The sequence below is a fragment of the Rhipicephalus microplus genome, chromosome X, assembly GCF_043290135.1.
Source record: "Rhipicephalus microplus isolate Deutch F79 chromosome X, USDA_Rmic, whole genome shotgun sequence".
NCBI classification, from domain to species: Eukaryota; Metazoa; Arthropoda; class Arachnida; order Ixodida; family Ixodidae; genus Rhipicephalus; species Rhipicephalus microplus.
Window position 1 is genome coordinate 387201208 of NC_134710.1, and position 18692 is coordinate 387219899.

Consider the following 18692-nt stretch of genomic DNA (forward strand, 5'->3'; position numbering starts at 1 on the left):
AAGGTCGCCGCTTCCCAACTTGGTTACCTTGTAGCCTGGGCTGGTTTCTGCAACTGTTTTGGAGACCAGCAGAGGCAAAATTGAATGAACCGTTTTGTTTTCTTTTTGAATGTGCACGACATGATACTTCTGAAAGGACTGTTCAAGTTTCTGCAGTGCAAAAGTTCTTTCGGTGACCCACTTTTTTTGGGTGGCAATCAGGTAGTGTGGGGAGATAGTATGCCACACGGGAAACATAATACTCGGTGGCAATGTTGCCCACCCACGACCAAGCCCAACAAGAAGATGCTGCAAGGTAGAACAAATTGCCACCCATCCGTCGCCGCTATAACCAAATATAAGAAGATAACCCTCGTCCCTAGAAAAAAGTAGAAGTAAGCGAAAGATAGAAAATGGCAGGACAGAAAAAAGTGAGAGGAAGGCGAAGACGTAGGGAGGGAAATGTGGGAAAAGGCGACTGCTGATTTCCCCTGGCTGGGTCAGCCCAGGTGTGCCGGGTACATCTATGTGAAGCTGAGGCAAAAGTGGTGTTTGGCCTCCGCCAGGGGGCCTTAAAGTGCCAATTACCCAGATATGGAAAGGGGTCATGGTTCCTGGGCTGACGTTCGGATGCGGTCTTGTGCATGAAATCAGAAGTTCAAGCAAGATTAGAAATTAAGCAACGTGGAATAGGTAGGCTTGCTTTAGGAGCTCACGGGAATACACCAAATCAGGGAGTACAAGGTGATATGGGATGGACATCATTTGAGGGCAGGGAAGCTAGCAGCAAGATAAAATTTGAGAAACGATTCAGAGAAATGGGGGAAGAGCGTTGGGCTAGGAAGGTTTTCAGCTACTTGTACATGAAGAATGTCGATAGAAAATGGAGGAAGCGAACCAGGAAGTTGACTGGTAAATACTTAGAAAACAGCAGGTGGCCAAACCAAAAAGAACTATCGGTTAAGAAGAAAGTGAAGGAAACGGAGACTGACATGTGGAGAATGGGCATGATTAAGAAGTCCGCACTAGAGATCTATCGAACTTTTAAGCAGGAAATTGCCAAGGAAAGGATCTATGATAATACTCGGGGTAGTTCTCTACTGTTTGAGGCCAGGACGGGAGCACTGCGAACCAAGACATATCGGGCCAAATACGAAGGGGTAGACACAGTATGCAGTGCGTGTGGAGAGGAAGAAGAAACTGCCGAACACTTGATAATGTTCTGTAAAGGGCTTCACCCTATAGTTCAGGATCATGGCGCAGAGTTCTTCAAAGCACTGGGGTTTAGGGACCGGGAGGGCAAAATAAACTTTAAGTGGGTAGACTTAACCCGAAGGAGGTTATCTGATTGGTGGCTAAAGTCAAGACACGAGTGAAAATTAAACTCTTCACTGCAAAGTACGAATCCTCAAACTCACTTTTTAAGGAAAAAAATAAATATAGTTTTTGGTTCATTAGGTGTTACGGCTTGGTGGCGCTAGCCACCGCCCGATCTAAAGGGTACAGCCATATCCATCCATCCATCCATCCATCCCAGCATCAGCTCAACCCTGAAGATCCCCTTTTGCCCGGACATGGCTCAGCTACGCAAGGCTAGGCATCAGAGGGAATCAACCACCTGCTCCCCCGTTAGCTCGGGTCCATGGTGTCACTACGCACCAAATAAAACGCCTACTTACGCAAAAGCCTCTGCGGTCCCCTGACACATATTGAAAGCTAATAAATGCGTCATCAAAAAGAAGCTTGGTCATTTCAGCGTTTTTTTTAATTTATTTCATTCAGCAGTAAGAAAGTGTGAAAAATTACGCCAATAAAATGAGTTCAGAAATTACAAAACACGTGAAAACAAGACATTAAGAGAGGGTAAGAAACCTTGACCAACTTTAAGTAAAAAAATCATGCAAAACTGAGAAATTGGGCGTTCAGTGTAAGTGCAAACAAATACAACAACTAAAACACAAGCACACAGTGTTTGAGTTGGTTACCTATAAATAGAAATCTTTCCTGTACATTGAATCTACCTATGCGTTATTGTTTGCGAAAAGCGCCACCAATTGAAGGCATCAGTTATGGAGAGGCAAATGATCACCTCCTTCCCACCCCCAACGTGCCGTTTGTATACAAGTTCTTGGTGAAAGGGGGCAATACGAATTCTGATGCTTAAACGATTCATGGAAAGCACAACACATAGAAAGTATAGGAAACAAAAATTATGTAAAACATCTCGAGCATAATGCACATTGATGTAATCATTTGAAGTTTTTCGCAAGACCCTGTGTACCGCAGCCGCCTAGCTCAATGTTGTTGGGGTAGATGTTCGCTGAAGGGGCATCGTTCATCGCATCTCGCCTTCTTCTTTTCAAGATGGCGTCCACCGCCACCTTATCAAGATTGGTGATTGGGCATTCACACACAATGTAGAAGATGAAGGCGAAGAACAAGCTGAGGAACAGCAGCGAGACGGCATCGGTGAGCTGCGTGACAGAGTAAAATCATGTTAAGTCACAAGTGAACACACTGTCGCCATAATAATGCATCTGTTGTCCCTATGATGCTCGTGCCTCTATGTGTCTTGCAAAAAATCAGCAACAACAAATTAACATTTAAAAAAGATCCACTTTATTCTTTATTCTTTATTTGAAGTATACCTGCAGCGCCTGAAGGCGTTATAGCAGGGGGGTTACAGATTCGAAAAAAACAAATTTTCATTTACAGCAGACACTTGTACACTTGTGAGCCCATTCCACTCATGTATTGTTCTGACAAAAAAAGAATTTGCGGAAATTCCAGTCTTGGAACGGTATTCCCTCAGTTTAAAAGGATGATCAATTCGATTTGACAAATAATACGGCGTCTGTAAATACATATCCTTATTGATTCTAGTTTTAAAATTAAATATTAGTAATAAAAGTTTTAATCGCAATTTTCTTCTACGCGATGAAAGCAGCTCCCAATTCAATTCTTGTTTCATGGCGGTCGAGCTTTCCCACCATTGATACCGTTCCAGGACGAACCTTGCCGCCCTGTTCTGTATTGTTTCTATCTTATCACTAAGATATACCTGCGCCGGATCCCTCACAGCGCAGGCGTACTCTAAGACTGGTCGTACACATGTCAAATACGCAAATTCTTTAAGTCGCTGATGCGAACATCGTAAGTTACGCTGAATAAATTTTAACACCCTCGCAGCTTTCGCGACAACATAATCAACATGTACATTCTATGAACAGTCAAAAGAAAAGAACACACCCAGGTATTTCTACTTCTACTTCTACTTTACTTCCACTTCTACTTTATCCTGGATTCATGTCACACCCGCAATAAACTTGAGTGTCGTTTCAGTGCGTGCGCAAATGCAATAGAAGTTTAGGCACAATGCGGTTGATTTCAGTTACATCTAAAAGTTTTGCGACACCCACACTTCAAAATATTTGTTCGTTAAAATTTTATCGCTAAACGAGAACAATGGTACCGGTTAAACGTTCTCAGAAGAAGTTGATTTTATCGAAACACCGTTATAACGAAACAATGAGCAAGCAAAAATGAAGGCGGCTGAATTGGTTGAGCGCGTCCTTTTTCTCGCGCAAGATTGTTTCTCCACCTGCACCAAGTTGGGAAGAGTATGGTTGGGGACTTTCGCTTCTCCAGCACCGAAGCACGGGATACAATGCTTCTTTGAAGCGTTTCCTGAATAATAACGAACAACCGAGGATGCGATGAATTTGATTTATTGCATCTTTAGTATACACAATAGTACTAAGTTTTAATTGGAGGCAACAGTGGCAGCAGAAACTGCAGCCATTCGCCTAATAAATTCTCAGCCGAAGTCAACAATGAACCTATTTACAGCGAAATACTGTAAATCTTTCCCGTCTTGGAATGTGATGCAAATTCAGTAGCCCTTTCCTATGTTTGAGAGGAATTGGCAGTAATGATAGGAAATGGACATAACAAGCTTGGTTAACCTGCCTTTCAAATACATGTATCTTAAGGAGCCATGCGTGAAAAACAATTGGTCTAGGATTTATGAAGGAGGTGTGTATAGCGTGACAGAACATGACCGCGTTTGTGCTTGGTGCTGATCAGTCTTATAATGTTATTTTTGAGCATAATATGGCAGGACAAGATTAGTTTATATGTAGATTGCGCTGACTATATTCCGCTATTCCTTTCTTCTGCCACATTTTTTGACGTGTGAGGCGGAATATGGCGTAAGATTTACCTAAAAGCATAACGACTCGCCAGCTTGGTAAATTCATCGCTCCTAATGTTGGTCAGATTGATAACGCAGTAATAACTATAATACTATTTTGTGTGGTAATATAATCTGGTATACTAATAATATCTGGTATGAAACTACAATAGCATTATGAGAGACATTGTAGTTGAGGGCTCCGGAACTTTCTACCCCTTGCGGTATATATTGTGCACCTAAATATAAGTACATGGGCCTCAAACATTTTCGCCGCCATCTAAAATGCAGCCGTCGCAGCCGGGGCTCGATCTCGCTTCCTTCGGGATAGCAGTGGATTGCCATCACCACTGGACCACCTCGGCGGGTCGATCGAGGCTGTAGAAGGTTGACCTTCAAGCATCAGGGAAAATAATACTGAAGGCCTTCACGTTTCAAGAACACGTCATGGAGCAGCCGATAAAATTGTCGGCACGAAGATCACGGAACACAACTAGCTACTTCGTCGTCTCCAGCTTGATGAAAACGCTTAACCAGCAGCAGCATCAGTGCGGCAAGCAAAAGCGTACTGTACGTTCAATATTGACCATGTCATTTCTCACGACGCATCTACGTTTACACACAGCAGATATAATACTGACCCCAGCTATCATCAGAAGGAGCGGCCCAAGCAAGGGGCTGCGGTTTTAAGTCATAACTGACGGGGAGCTGACACATGTGGCCGGTGCAGCCAGCATCCGATAAAGACAAACCACACATTACTGTGGTCATCTGTTCCACGTGGTCAGCCCTCCCCCCCCCCCCTCCAACCTTTACTAAAGAATGCATCCGCCTGCAAGCGATGACAATTCTAGTCTATGTTTGCCAACCTATTAAGTTCGCGAGGGTTCACACTCCACTTCCCATACAATGCGTCGTAGTCTTAGATCTCCAATTGTCAAGAGCAAAAAACACTGGTTTAATGAGTCACAGATACTTATACCGAAAGCCGATAAAGAGGGCAAATGCAGTCTGTCCCTCAGCGATGCGTGTCAGCTTCATTTTTGAGCCGACACTGCGCAGGCAGGGTGCCCGTCGAGCATGCGACGCTGTAGGAGCGACTAATGAAAATTTGTCCGACTGTGACTTAAGCTCAGAAAAGATATACCTATATTTTAAAACCGGGAAAATTTGTTGAAATTGCTGAATGACAAAGACATTGACAAAATCTATGTACGAGCAGTGAGTGAGGACCGCTCATAGCTCTCTCAAGGCTAGTGCCATAAGCATCTAGTACAGGGGGCGATCATTGTGGATATCTTCTTTTCTAGTTTGAAATACTTTTGTGTAATTTACGCAGCTACCAGACGCAAATGTTTATTGATCGGTGTTACCTCAGTGCACAGTTTTGATGATTTGTAGTGTGAAAATCTCGAAAACAATTCGGGAGAGGAAGATAAAGTGATTCTCTTGTGGAACACATGTTCCGGTGCGTGCTGTATTTTCTGCGTTTCACAGCGCAGCAGCGGGGTCTCCAGGCCCCTACATCGTGGTCATGGATGTACAATCCCCTGATATCCCGACCAGTACCAGTTCATCCACGGGCATTGCCTCAAGAAAGCGTGGTAATCCATCTAGTGGGTGCGAGGACACCGAGCTGTACTCTGCATCAGACTACGAGTCCTCGGAATACGGCTTCGAACCTGTGCTCTACCGCAAGGCCAAACGAAGAATCATGAATGCATCATTGGTATCAAGTACAACCACTGTGAGGCCAGCGCCTCAGTGATGGCGTCACTCCATTCTGTTTGTGCCGCAGACTACTACTGACAATCTAGGCTTCCTCAACAGGCAAGCACTGTCCTTGTACTTTGAAAACATTGTGCCTAACGAGATTAAGGACATCAGGATAAACACGAGGAAGAATATTTTGGCGATCGACGTGAGGAACTCGAGTGCACTGAACACGCTACAGCATGTGTCGGAGCTGGGAAACATCAAAGTCCGATCCATCATACCAGCGAATGGTGACACCGTAACAGGAGTTATCTATGACATAGACACTGAAATCACCAATGAAGATCTTCCTGTACTGATAAAACCAGTGAGTGAAAACGACGTCATTGTGCATGCTGGTAACCTAGGCAACTCTCGATGTGTGCGAATAACATTCAAGGGTGACTGTCTTCCCTCTTACGTGAAGGTTGGCCACTTCCGTCACCAGGTTTGCCCATTTATTCCGAAGCATATGCAGTGTTTCAAGTGCCAGAAGATTGGCCACGTGAAGGGCGTTTGCAGATATTCCGCAGTGTGCCCCCGATGAGCTGAACACCACTTAGAAGACGACTGTAATGCAACTACGTTGAAATGCCCAAACTACCAAGGAGCTCACAGTGCTTCCTCCAACGACTGTCCTCCGATTAAGAAAGAGATTTGAGGCAAATGGTAAGAGACTGAGGCAAATGGTAAGAGACAACTCCACTCACAGAGAAGCTGCGCAAAAAGTAAGGCGAAGGCGCCGTCATCGTCGAAGGTCCTCACGAAGGACAGTGCAAAATCTGACGAGAAAGTCAGAAACTCAAGTGCAATCGACAGGCGCAGCTCCTAGCACGGCAAACATCTGCGCTGAAAGAGAAGATGCTCGAAGATCTCTCTCTCCAAAGTAATGGCCACACATTCAGCCTAGACGATCTGTTGAGCCTCAACAGAAGCCGCCTACACGACCTGTTGAGCCTCAACAGAAGCCACCTCAAGAACAAGCACAAAATGCTGCAACGGCCGCGAAGCCAAATCATCGCATGATGGTGATGCCAAGATCATTATTGGACACCATTCGCATGTTGTTAAGCGACATGAATACACCGTCAGCCAAAAGTGCCTTCAAGTACTGGACGCGCTTAGTCCAGTGCTTGCAGCCCTAGAGTAGACCATGGCTAACCCACCACTGTTTTTCAGGGATGAGGTCCGTAAATCAGCAATACTGCAGTGGAATGCCAGGGGACTGAGATCGCGCATTGATGACTTTCGTCGATTTGTGTACGTCAACATGTTTCCCGTAATCGTCATCTTTGAGCCGAACTTATCGAGTGCAATACGACTCTCGGGATACGAACCTTTTATATCGTCTACTGTTACTGAAAGCAGCAAGGTTCTGGTGTACATTCGCCAAGACCTCACTTACATCCTTCAACCTGTACCACCTCACGACGGAAACCAATACGTATGCTTAAGAGTGAAAAAGAGGAGGCTCAACATCACTGTGGTTGGTGCATACCTATCACCATCAAGCCGTTTCGATCAAAAAAAGACTACGAGACATCATAGCATTAACTCCTTACCCGTGTGTTATCACTGGAGATTTTAACGCTCATCATACATTATGGGGAAGTCAGAATACCAACATGAAGGACAGAAGCTTGGTGTATTTTGCCTCCGACAACCAACTTTGGTTACATGGCAGTCCTACATTTTAACGTGGCTCCACATACAGTGTCTGTTTTGACGTGGCTTTTGTTCCGCGAAGCCTAGTGAAACATACTGAATGGTTCACGGATATAGAAACGCATGGGAGTGATCACATTCCAACATACGTCAAGATCAGAGGCTTGTCGCCTCCTAAAGTGCCCGACATGGTTAAAAGAGTGGACTGGAAAAAATTTCAGTCTCGTATGGAAGACCATTGCCAAGAACACATATTCGATTTACAAGAGGCCATCAAGAGCACTGTATAAGAGACTTTGTGTACGATCCCATGCCCTGCAAGAATTATGGACATCGACATAGAGCAGGAGCGGCTTCGAGCCTTGCGACGACTAGCTGAAAGAAGGTACCAGCGCACGAAGGACATAGAAGATTTACGAACTGCTAGACATATGCAGAAGAAGATCAAACGTTGGTTGGACAAGCTAGAATTCCAACGCTGCATTACTTTCTGCGAGTCACTCGACCCTCGTTAGCCTTTATCGCAGATATGGAGGATGGTTAGAGGTTTGCGGTTATCGCCCATTCAGAAGTCACCATTCAAGGCCTTTGCCCTACACAAAAATCGACCAGATGTGGGCGTTGCTGAAGAGTTCTGTGCCGGATTATCAGGGCAAACTGCAGCCATCAGCAGCTCACCACTTTCGAGCAGTTGTCCGCCACCACGTGATTCCTGTATGGACTTCCCGTTCTCCATTCAGGAGCTCAAAGCAGCACTCGCTTCATGCAAACATACCTCCGCACCAGGCCGTGACGGAATCTCTTACAGAGCCCTGTGTCATCTGGGTAAGCGCGCCAGAATAGCTCTACTTCGGCTATATAATGATTGTTGGCTAGAGGTCACTGTCTCCTTAAGTTAGAAAACTAGTCGTCTAGTACCATTACTAAAACCTGGCAAATCACCGTTGGAACTCTCCTCCTATCGCCCGATCGCATTGGCTAGTTGCGTGGGTGAAGTGATAGAGAGAATTATTCTCGGCCGACTCGAGTGGTACTTGGAGTATCATAAGATATAGCCAAATGTCATGGCTGGCTTTCGACGTGGTCGATCATCGATCAATAGCGTCATCGACCTAATCACGTACGTTGAGCACGAGAAAGGCCATAAGCGTCTTTGCGCCTGTCTATTCCTTGACGTCAAAGAAGCCTCTAATAACGTTACACATGAAGCCGTCCTTACCGCACTAGAAAAGATTGGAGTGGGTGGCCGAATGTTTAAGTGGATACGCAGTTATCTCCAAATGCGATCCTATTTTGTGAGTACAGAGACCGGGAACACGTCTACACACTTCAGTTGTCGTGGCGTCCCTCAGGGTGGTGTACTGATCCCCGTGCTATTCAATATAACACTAATCGCTCCCCATACGCACCTACCAAACAATATTTATCTATCAACATACGCTGATGACATCTGCATCTGGACATCTGCGGTAACTCGCCTGCAGTTACGAGCGAGAATACAGAGAGCTGCTACTGCAACTGCTTTGCATCCACGCAATCGAGGCCTGGAAATTTTTTCCGGAAAGTGCGCTCTTCTGGCAATTATGCGCAAACCCATGTCAAATTACAGAGTGTCAATTAACGGTCAAATTATACCATATCGTCAATCTCACAAATTTTTGGGTGTCATAGTTGACAGAGACATATCATTGAGCCCTCATGGGTCGTATTTGAAAAAGCGATTGACAGGCATATGCCATCTTTTCAAGTTTCTCACTCGAAAGACTTGGGGAATGCAGCCGAATGCTATGTTACGACTGTACAGGGTGCTTTTCCTTGGCTTTTTACGATACAGTCTGCCTGCATTATCAAACGCCAGCAAAACAAGTCGACGCATGATACAAAGCGTTCAGGCACAGGCGCTTCCAATATGTCTAGGTCTGCCCCTGGGTGCCTCAACAATAGCGACTATACTAATAGCCAAAGACCACCTCGTGCAGACCCATATTGAAATTGAAGCTTTGAGGATACACATAAGGCATGTGGACCGGACTCTCCATCACCACCTAGCCTCTCTACCAGCGGATAGACCTCATACTTCCTTTTGTCGAAAAATAACTACACATGGTGACTCCCTACCAACTGGTTTTACGCCCGCGGCGAGACCTTCAATTTCTCCATGGTGCCTCAAACAGCCACCAGGCATCCAGAAAAAACGAGATTTCTCAATAACAGCCCTCAAGCAGGTCGCCTTACTTCTGCTGTACGAGAAGTACCAAGACTGCACCCACGTCTACACCGACGACTCCATTCTGCCAAACAGCTCAACTGCAGCGGTCGTTATTCCAACGCACGCCACAACCATCAAATTCAGGACAGCTCATGCAACCACAACAACGGCAGCAGAGCTTGCAGCGCTTCGCGCTGCGCTGCGTTTCATTAACGACCAAAGCACGCAATGGTGGACGATTTTCTGCGACTTCAAGGCGGCACTGCAGTCACTTCTGTCAAATCTACGCCGTGGTCCACACGAGCAGTTGGTATTTGAAACAGCAGAAATGCTACACCATATAACAGAGAACGGGCACCACTTTATATTTCAGTGGTTGCCAAGCCACTGTGGAATTATCGGTAACGAACGAGCTGATCAAGCTGCCCGTTCAGCCCATACAGAAGACAACAACCAGTCAATACCTCTCTCAAGGACGGACGCTGCTAGGAGGCTCCGCATGCTTGCTCGCCAACTCTCCATGGCTTTTTGGAATGAGCCTCTCTTTACGCATGCAAGATTACGATCCTTTGATCCAACGTTAACCATACAGCTTCCAACAAAAATTCGACGAGCGACGCTACTACTCTGTGCAGACTATGGTTGGGAGTCGCGTTTACCCGTGCGCACGCGTTCCGCATAGGTATGGCCGACACCACCGACTGTGCACACTGCGGAGATGAAGAAACAATTCGACATATCTTCTGTGACTGCCCGAAATACAACCTCAAAAGACAACACCTTTCTAATAAACTAAACAGGTTAGATGACCAGCCGCTGTCACAAGAAAGTATACTGCGCCATCGTCATGACTCATCGTCACAGAAGAAAGCCGTGCAAGCGCTACTGGGCTTCTTACGAACTACTGGCCTGTCGGAACGCCTCTGACTGGACTGATTTAGTGTGTGCGTGTGTGTCGGTGTTTTTCTCTTATTTATTTTTAACTCTCCCTTTCTCTTTCAACCCCCTATTCCCCAACCCCAGTGTAGGGTAGCATACCGGATACTAGCATCTGGTTAACCTCCCTGCCTTCCTTTTTTGCTCGTTTCTCTCGAAAGCGATTCCATGATTTTGTTGTGCTGTGATTCACTGTAGTGTTCTGAGTGACATTAATTTTATTCTTGCCCCATAGGTGTAAATGCTTCTGCATATCGAAAATATATTTTTATTTTTGGTTCATGTATTTTTAACGGGTTTATTTTATGTAGATTTCCGAAGAAAAATAACGCACACGACGCTACTCAGGCTAAATTTATAGTGCATACAATTTCCCTATGCCTTCGCACCTATCTGTTCCAGCAGATCAATTCTAAAAACGACAGAATGCGTCTAGTCGGCATGAAAGCAGGCCACCCCTTCTATACGCAGCTACTCCATGATGCAACAGATATTCTCACAGAAATACTGTTGCCTACTCGGGTGCCTTCGCGTAATTAGAGCCAATACATTACAGTGTAGACGACTCGTAAAGCAACCGATTAGGAAAGTATTGTGCACTTCATGATACACGTACTTGACAGATTAAAAGCTGGTGCACACCAGTGACTAGCAGCGGTCACGCGACCATTTGCGACTGGTCGCAAACAGTCGCAAATGGACGCGAAGCGACTGCTTTGGCTAGTCGCTTCCGGACCGATTTGTCAGTCACGCGACTGAAGCCGCAAAGCTGCTGGAACCAATCAGCGTTGCTCAATTTTCGTTTTCTTGTTTTTTTTTTCAGCGCCGTGTGAGAACGGACAAAAACAATAAATGCGGTGCGCTCGGTTCGCTCCGTTCACTCAGCTGACGGCGATCAGCTGATCGGCGCCGGTATGACTGATAAGGAGATCCGGACGTGACTCTCCAGTTTTGCGACTTTCGGTCGCTCGCGTGCAGCCTGTGGCGGTGTGAACATCAGTCGCTTTTTAGTCGCCAGTCGCGAATGGTCACGCGACGACCACTGCAATTCGCCGGTGTGCACCAGCCTTAAGTGAATGCCGTCGTGAATTTCGCCAATTGTGCTCAATACGCTGCTCACAATTTCATTACTAGAGGAAAGACATCACTACATACGATTTTTGAACCCTCCATGTTTCGTATGTGAAACTCGTACAAGCTGTTGCTGGTCTAGAATTCTGTATCCACAAGCGACGTCTACGTCTACAGTGACAACCTTTATTTGAAGGAGTTTGCACGGTATTGATGAATAGGTGGTGTTTACCGTGCCAAAACCACCATATGTTTATGAGGGGAAACGTAGTGCAGGGCTCTGGAGATTTATACACTCTGAGGTTCTTTAAGTGCACCCGAGTCTGAGCGCATGGGTATACAGCATTTTCGCCTTCATCGAAAATGCAGCCGCCGCAGCCGCGATTCAATCCCGCGACCTGCTGGTGGGAGACTTCAGGGCACAGTGACATTTGAGGAAAGGAACAGATTTTGTAGACTAAATGACATTAACCTACTGTCAGTGGAGCCAAAACTATGCCTTTGAGAAGATAATGAGTAATTCATAACTACAAACTGGAGCACGCAGTCATTTACACGAATTCAATAGCCAACGCCAAACGTCACTGGTACAGCTAATTTTTGTTGGTTGGGACCTCTTGGGCATACTCAGCTTCAGCAAATTTCTCCTCAACCAAACACACTCAAATTCAATCTCACATAATTATTACTCAGCTAGAACTATTCAGACTCACTCTCATGGCTCAAATAAAGTCTGAGTGAGTCTACTAATAAAAAAATTTTCTGACACTCTACTCCTAGCCGCGCCAACAAACAGCGCAAGCACCTCATCATAGGCTTAGTGCTGTTTTCTGGCTTCAGAAAGACCGGGCCACTTTCGCTTTCAATACTAATGTGGCCTACTGGCTCTAAAATTTGGTTACAACAGTAACGCGGCTCCACTACACTCGCAAACGAGCTATTGCAGACCCTATTCGAATGGCTTTGTTAGGTGAAGGCGTCTTCTCAAGTAACGTTAACATTCCTCTAGAATCTGCCATTCGTAGTGGTGGTTGTCACAGGGCATATCAGTAAGCCTACTTTTCTCTAGTATTTTTTCTTTCTGTTTTCTAACACTCCTTCTTGAATGAAGTGATCACAGCCAAGTAGGGGTCAAAATTGTAGACAACTGCGAGGAAAGAGCAACAAGGTAGATTTTGTTGTGTCACTGTCTCCATTCTTACTACATTGCTCAAGCGGAAACACCAAAGGCATAACCTTGTGATTCTGCGAGGACAGAAATGCCCAATATCTTCAAGGTGCACGTGCAGGCATTCTTTATATACATGCCAAATCATGGTGCCTCATCATCCCCGAGTAAGCTGCAAACAGCAAACGCATATTTAGAAAACTTGAAGTGCATAAGATTTGAATGAAAGCGTGCTTAAACTCTACATGCCGACAATAGTTCACCACTCCAATTTCTCAATTTTTTATGAGCTGTATATCAAGGAAATAAAAAGTAAAGTTTAAAATTTAAAGATGGAGCCAATTAAGGGTGCCCACGTCTCACCATTGTCCATTGGTCCAGTGCTCTGAATTGCCTGATGGTGACCACCTTCATGTAGAGAACGTACGGATGAACGAGGTAAAGAGAGAAGCTCATCTTCCCCAGTGGAATGAACACTCCCATGCTCAGGAACCGGTTCACGAGTCCTAGCGAAGTAAAGGGTGGTTTAGCAGGACACAAGGCTATGTAATTAGCAAAGTGAAAATGGTACCTCAACCACGATGATAATGACGTACCACAAAGAAACTGTCTAACGGGAAGGCTGAGTATTTGTTGTAATAACGAAAGAGGAACTTTTGGCCGCACGTGAATTCTATGTAAAAAATTCCCAAGCAGCAAAAAGAAACAATTAATCGAATTCCACGCACAGTGGGAATGGATCTGATGTGAAGCAGTGAGCGAGAAGAGGCATACATCGCATTGTGCGTCTTGTACACTAAATACGGCATTCATATCATCGCATGTATTTCTGTACAGCGCGTTTTTCAAGTGTACACATGTACAATCAGTTATAAGCAATGCTAGTGAAACGTATTTACTGGTGTCTATAAAAGTGTGACTTGCCATTTACATTTGACACTCACTCATGTCACACAATACCAATTGTGGTATACAGGGTGTTTGAAGAATTGAGTCCAATATGGCTGAAATATTGCGGAAAGAAGGTATCTGCATGCTACCAGTGGCGTTCCATTTAATGTGGCAGAAGTCATCTTCAGATGTGTTCGAACAATAATTAGGACAGTATTTATAGAAATTTAAACACTTTAGGCAGTCGGAATAAAAGTCAAAAAGGCAAATTCAAGTGCTTTCTGCCAATTTTACATAGCAACTTTGAATTCTCCGAAAGGCAACCACTGGTATTCATTGCGACGCAGTGGAATCTGCATAAGTAATTAGGCGAAACAGGGTGAAAGAGAAACCAGCGCACCAAACAGCGCATCTAACATTCAGTTTGACAACGACCTCAAAGACGACACTCTTTCTCTCGCGCTCGTCAACCGTCAATATACTTCGTGTAGTGGCAATACCGCATGGCCATTTATCAAGATTCGCTTATCCTCCTCCCCCGATGCCCGAAAAACAGAGTCGTCATTGAGGGCATTTACCAAGTAAATTGTAGATATGCTGTTTTGTGTGTCGTTTTTGTTTCAACCTGCTAAATTAGCCAGATTTCGCAGCACCGCCATAATTCCCAGTGGATGCTCTTCAGACATTTCAAAGTGGATATGCACTACTCGCAAAAAAAACTTCAATACAGCTATTTGACTAAACTGCTTATTCCAAGTTGTTACAAAGTTAATTTGTTTATTTTCTATATTCACTACCATAGTTAGTTTTTGCACGAAATTGGTGTTTTGGTATAAATCAAGCTGATGAAACGGCCACGAGAGCGCACAGTCGTAAGTAGGTAGGTAGGGTAAGGTAACGTAAAGGAATGTAAGGTAATTGTAAGATAGCGTAGTGTAAGATAGGGTCGGGGCATGGTGGACAGATGGATAGATAGATACGCTCAAAGTGGCAGCAGAAGTTGGTAAGGAGCACTTCGCATTTAAAAGTGAGCAATTACTGAAAACGTGAAGCACGCACAAGATTACTTGTGCGCAGGGGATTCGAATAGATGTAGATGGACTACATGTTTTGCGAATGGGAGTGCACCTGTGGGAGAAAAAGTAGACAGGACAGTGGAGACACGCACTTGCATCCGACATTGTTGCGCAAACGTTTCCCACTACGAAGGTTCATATGCTATCAGAATCACAAAAACTTGCTCGTACCTCTATTCTAAGAAGATCGCATCAATATTTTCTTATCCCAGGGAAGTGTGAATAACGTGGCTGAATACACGAAAAAAAAAGAGGCTCAACTTCTGCTATGTTGCTCAAGGCTTAGTCACCATAGATTTGATGGGCACCTATACTCTGAGACAACTTTCAGCGGCAATGAAGGGAAGGCTACGGAGCCAAAGTGAGTGTGCGCCACCACAGTAGATTAAATGCCACATATGCGTCCATGTTTTCTGCGCGAAAATGAGTAACGAACAACGTTATCTTTTTACTGTATGCTGTTCATAAACAGACACTAGACTCATCAAGCACATATTCGTATTTATTCTTGCATTCTGAAGAGTCAATTTGCGTTTTTGCTCGTCTGACAACGTCCCAAGTTTTGCGTGCACCTCACAGTCAAAATGACGTCCTGGCGATTAGGTGAGTGCTTGTCGTTCTCCGGCAATTCCGATGACTCCCCAAAGGAGCTTGTGTAGGATTTCACTCACAAATGACGGTGTAAGCAGGCGTATCAAATTTTGTTCAGTGGGATTACTTGAACACGACCGCCTTTCGAAACGTGAGCCGAACCGGACTACCTCACGGATGAGTGCAGGAGAAGTATGTCCGCCCCCGTAGTTTTCCCTTCATTGCCACAGAAAGTTGTCCCTGAGTATTGCTGTTCAAAAGTAGGTTATGCTTTAAGCTTTTAGGCTATTTCCCACTCGTTGCTACACTTATAATAAATTGCTATGCCTGCTTTCTTTTTCTCTGTTTCTTTGTATGTTTCTATTTTTTCTGTCTTTCAAACTTTTCCTCTGTTTTCTACATTTCTCTGACAATTTTTTTCTGTCTTGCTTTCCCTCTCTGACTACAGCCACTCCCTCGCTCCTTAACATTTTTTTCTCGTTATTCCCTTGTTTCTATTCATCTCTTTATTTCTGACTCTTTGTTTCTCTCTTTATGCTCGTGCTGCCCTTCAGCCTTCCATCACAGTCATATCTCTTCTCCTCATTTTCGCTTTCCAATTCTGCTCACGCTAAATTATACTATACAAGGTGATGCTATGCTTTGCTATCGTGCTTGGTTAGCCATGTGGTTACAATGCTAGGCTTGGGATCGTGGGTACGCCGGTTCAAATGACATCTTGTGAAAAAATCTTTTCCGCCCAGAATGTCCCCTTTTTTATATATTTCTGTCTCTCCCTGTCTCTCTATGTTTCTTTAACTGTACTAGTTCTATAGCCCATCACAGCCAATGCCCGACACGCTGGAAAAATTGCCACATGTGTAGACGAATGTGAAGACGAGGAAGAAGAGAGCACATGCTGACTGATGACCATAATAATTTTCTGCCCATTACACATGTCGAATCACGAGCCCAACGGCTTTGCTTTGAAAAACTCCAAGAGGGTGGCACTTATTAGTTCAGCTTATTACAGTGCGCGCACATGCCCAGGCAGTTTACACGCAGCATTGTCGAGATGTTATTGTAGCCTTTTAGTTTGTAGCCTGTTAGTGTAGCCTCTTAGGGGAAGTGAAGGAGCAGTCTTTTGTATATACTGCAGATTGAGCCAACGAAACGGAATGTTACGTTGTGATCATAACAAAAACAAATTTATAATCCCTCAAATTCTCATAAGGTCTAGAATAAAGGAAACCTTCGTCATCAGATAACGCATTACATTATGCTGCATGCAAACACATAGAACGTTTCGGGGAAGTTTTGTGTTTGCAGCGTAGTTGTTAGACTTTATAAACTCATATTGTAAGTGGAAAGATCACAAAAAAGGAGGAAGAAAGCCCGGGAGGTAAACAAGGTGAGCATCCAGTTTGTTACCTATTACTCCGAGAAAAAAGGTTTTGGACCGCAGAAAAGAAAGAACGAAGCGGTGAAAACGTGTCTTCAAGTTGGCACGCGTCTGGCCATTATGTGCGCACACTCGGTCACTTCACTCGGTGTATCCTAATAAACGGTATCGACATCCGCGTCACTTCCCTGCGCTGCAATGCACACAAAAGAGGATCTTTTCAGCTGAAAACTCTCTAGTCGGCTCGACGCAGTGCCGGGATTGTATGTTTCAAGTGTCGAGCACACGAAGGGACGCAAAATATTGGCTTAAATTGAGAAACTGCACTTTGAGAAGTCTAAGTCACCTGTGTTCATTATTAGCTGATAAAATCAAAGTTGAAGTTTTACTGTTAAATTTTGTGCCAAAATGTGCGCGCGTGGCGTTAGAAATTTCAAAATGTATTTTCGCAATTTTCGTGGCATTGGCTCAATGAAATTTTTTGAGACATTGTATGCTAAATTTATAGCGCTCAGATGTTATAATTTACTTCATTTTTGTCAATTTAAATTTATGCAGGACCCAGTAGACGTCTACAAAAATTCTTAGGTCACGGCGATTGGGACTGAAAGCTGAAGGTGGCATCGCCTACCACTTTTTCTTCTCGTGCGTGTTCTCGCTTACTAAGCGTCGTGTTGCATTAGTGAGGTCTTTTCAGTATTTTCTACTTGTATTTCACTAATAAGCGAAAAACCACCTAGCTCTTTAGAGGCGTTTAATATATAGAGCTGTCGTGCACAATTTGCTGTGATATACTGTAGTATGCCGTTCCCATCGCTTGCCGTTACGCTCAATATGTAGCGTACTGAGCACGCGCTAAAGAAGTCTCTTGTAAACTTTTTTCTTGGCGTAGTGTGCTCGTCGTGCTTGAAATAAATAGGTTGCGTGAAAATAGGATACATCCACAAACGAGTGGACAGCGACAAGCGCCAACTGACACTGCTTTATTCATGAGTGGAACCACTAAATAATAAAAGGGAAGTATAAACACCTGGAGCAAGTGTACATGCAACAAAATATTTATGAAGATGACACATGCGCAAACAGAAACTCCCTCTCTCCTTTATGGACGCCTACAGGCGGACCACTGACACATGAACATACTTTCGATAAAGCAAAAGCTTCAAGGACCAAGTCTTTCAAAATGAACTAGTGAGCGCCTATCGAAACTTTGCCCTGCTTCTTTATACGATCAGCAAAATTGTTTCTGTTGGGTTTTCCAGTAGTACGGTTTATTTTACATACTCCATTATGCGATATTACCATTAATTACGTATTGTGGCATAGTAGTATCTCTCGCAGTATTAAAGGAATTTCTGTCGCCTTACTGCACGTGTTCATGCGTCCGCTTATGCAATGCACCCAGAGTGTGGAGGAGACTGAAATAAAAAATGCAAAAAAATTACTCATGAAAACGCCGTGCCACGTGTCATACCTGCCGTTTCCGTGATGCATGAGTGCAGCATCCAGCTAACTGATACGCTCCATAGCACTGGATAGAGAGAGGCTTACAAGGCCGCCAACACACGGTCGTACGGGATAGAAGCCGAATCCCGCGCGTAGGGAAACAAGCACACGAGCGTTGTGATCGCGACTGCGATCACCCACAGCACTGCGACACGCACCTGCACCAGTACAGAGGTTCGGAAAAGCAAAAGCAGCAATTAGTATCGGCAGCCTTTGGAATAAAATATGCTTCACTGTCCAAGTTTCGGTAACACACTGACGCCTCGCGAACT

General features: G+C 44.6%; 1 protein-coding gene across 1 annotated transcript; it reads right to left on the minus strand.

Moving 5' to 3' along the window:
• Positions 1 to 1767: 1767 nt before the first annotated feature.
• On the minus strand, positions 1768 to 13477 carry LOC142776436 (uncharacterized). The gene is made up of 2 exons (XM_075880083.1): positions 13339 to 13477; positions 1768 to 2453 (listed from the first exon to the last, which is right to left on the minus strand). The coding sequence occupies exons 1-2, from the start codon at positions 13456 to 13458 to the stop codon at positions 2229 to 2231; spliced, it is 345 nt and encodes a 114-aa protein (XP_075736198.1). The 5' UTR covers positions 13459 to 13477; the 3' UTR covers positions 1768 to 2228.
• Positions 13478 to 18692: the final 5215 nt, after the last annotated feature.

Coding starts and splice junctions, on each gene's coding strand:
- LOC142776436 (XM_075880083.1), bottom strand. CDS start 13,458: ATGGGAGTGTTCATTCCACTGGGGAAGATGAGCTTCTCTCTTTACCTC. Junction 2,454..13,338: donor CACTGGACCAATGGACAATG/GTGAGACGTGGG, acceptor TCTGTCACGCAG/CTCACCGATGCCGTCTCGCT.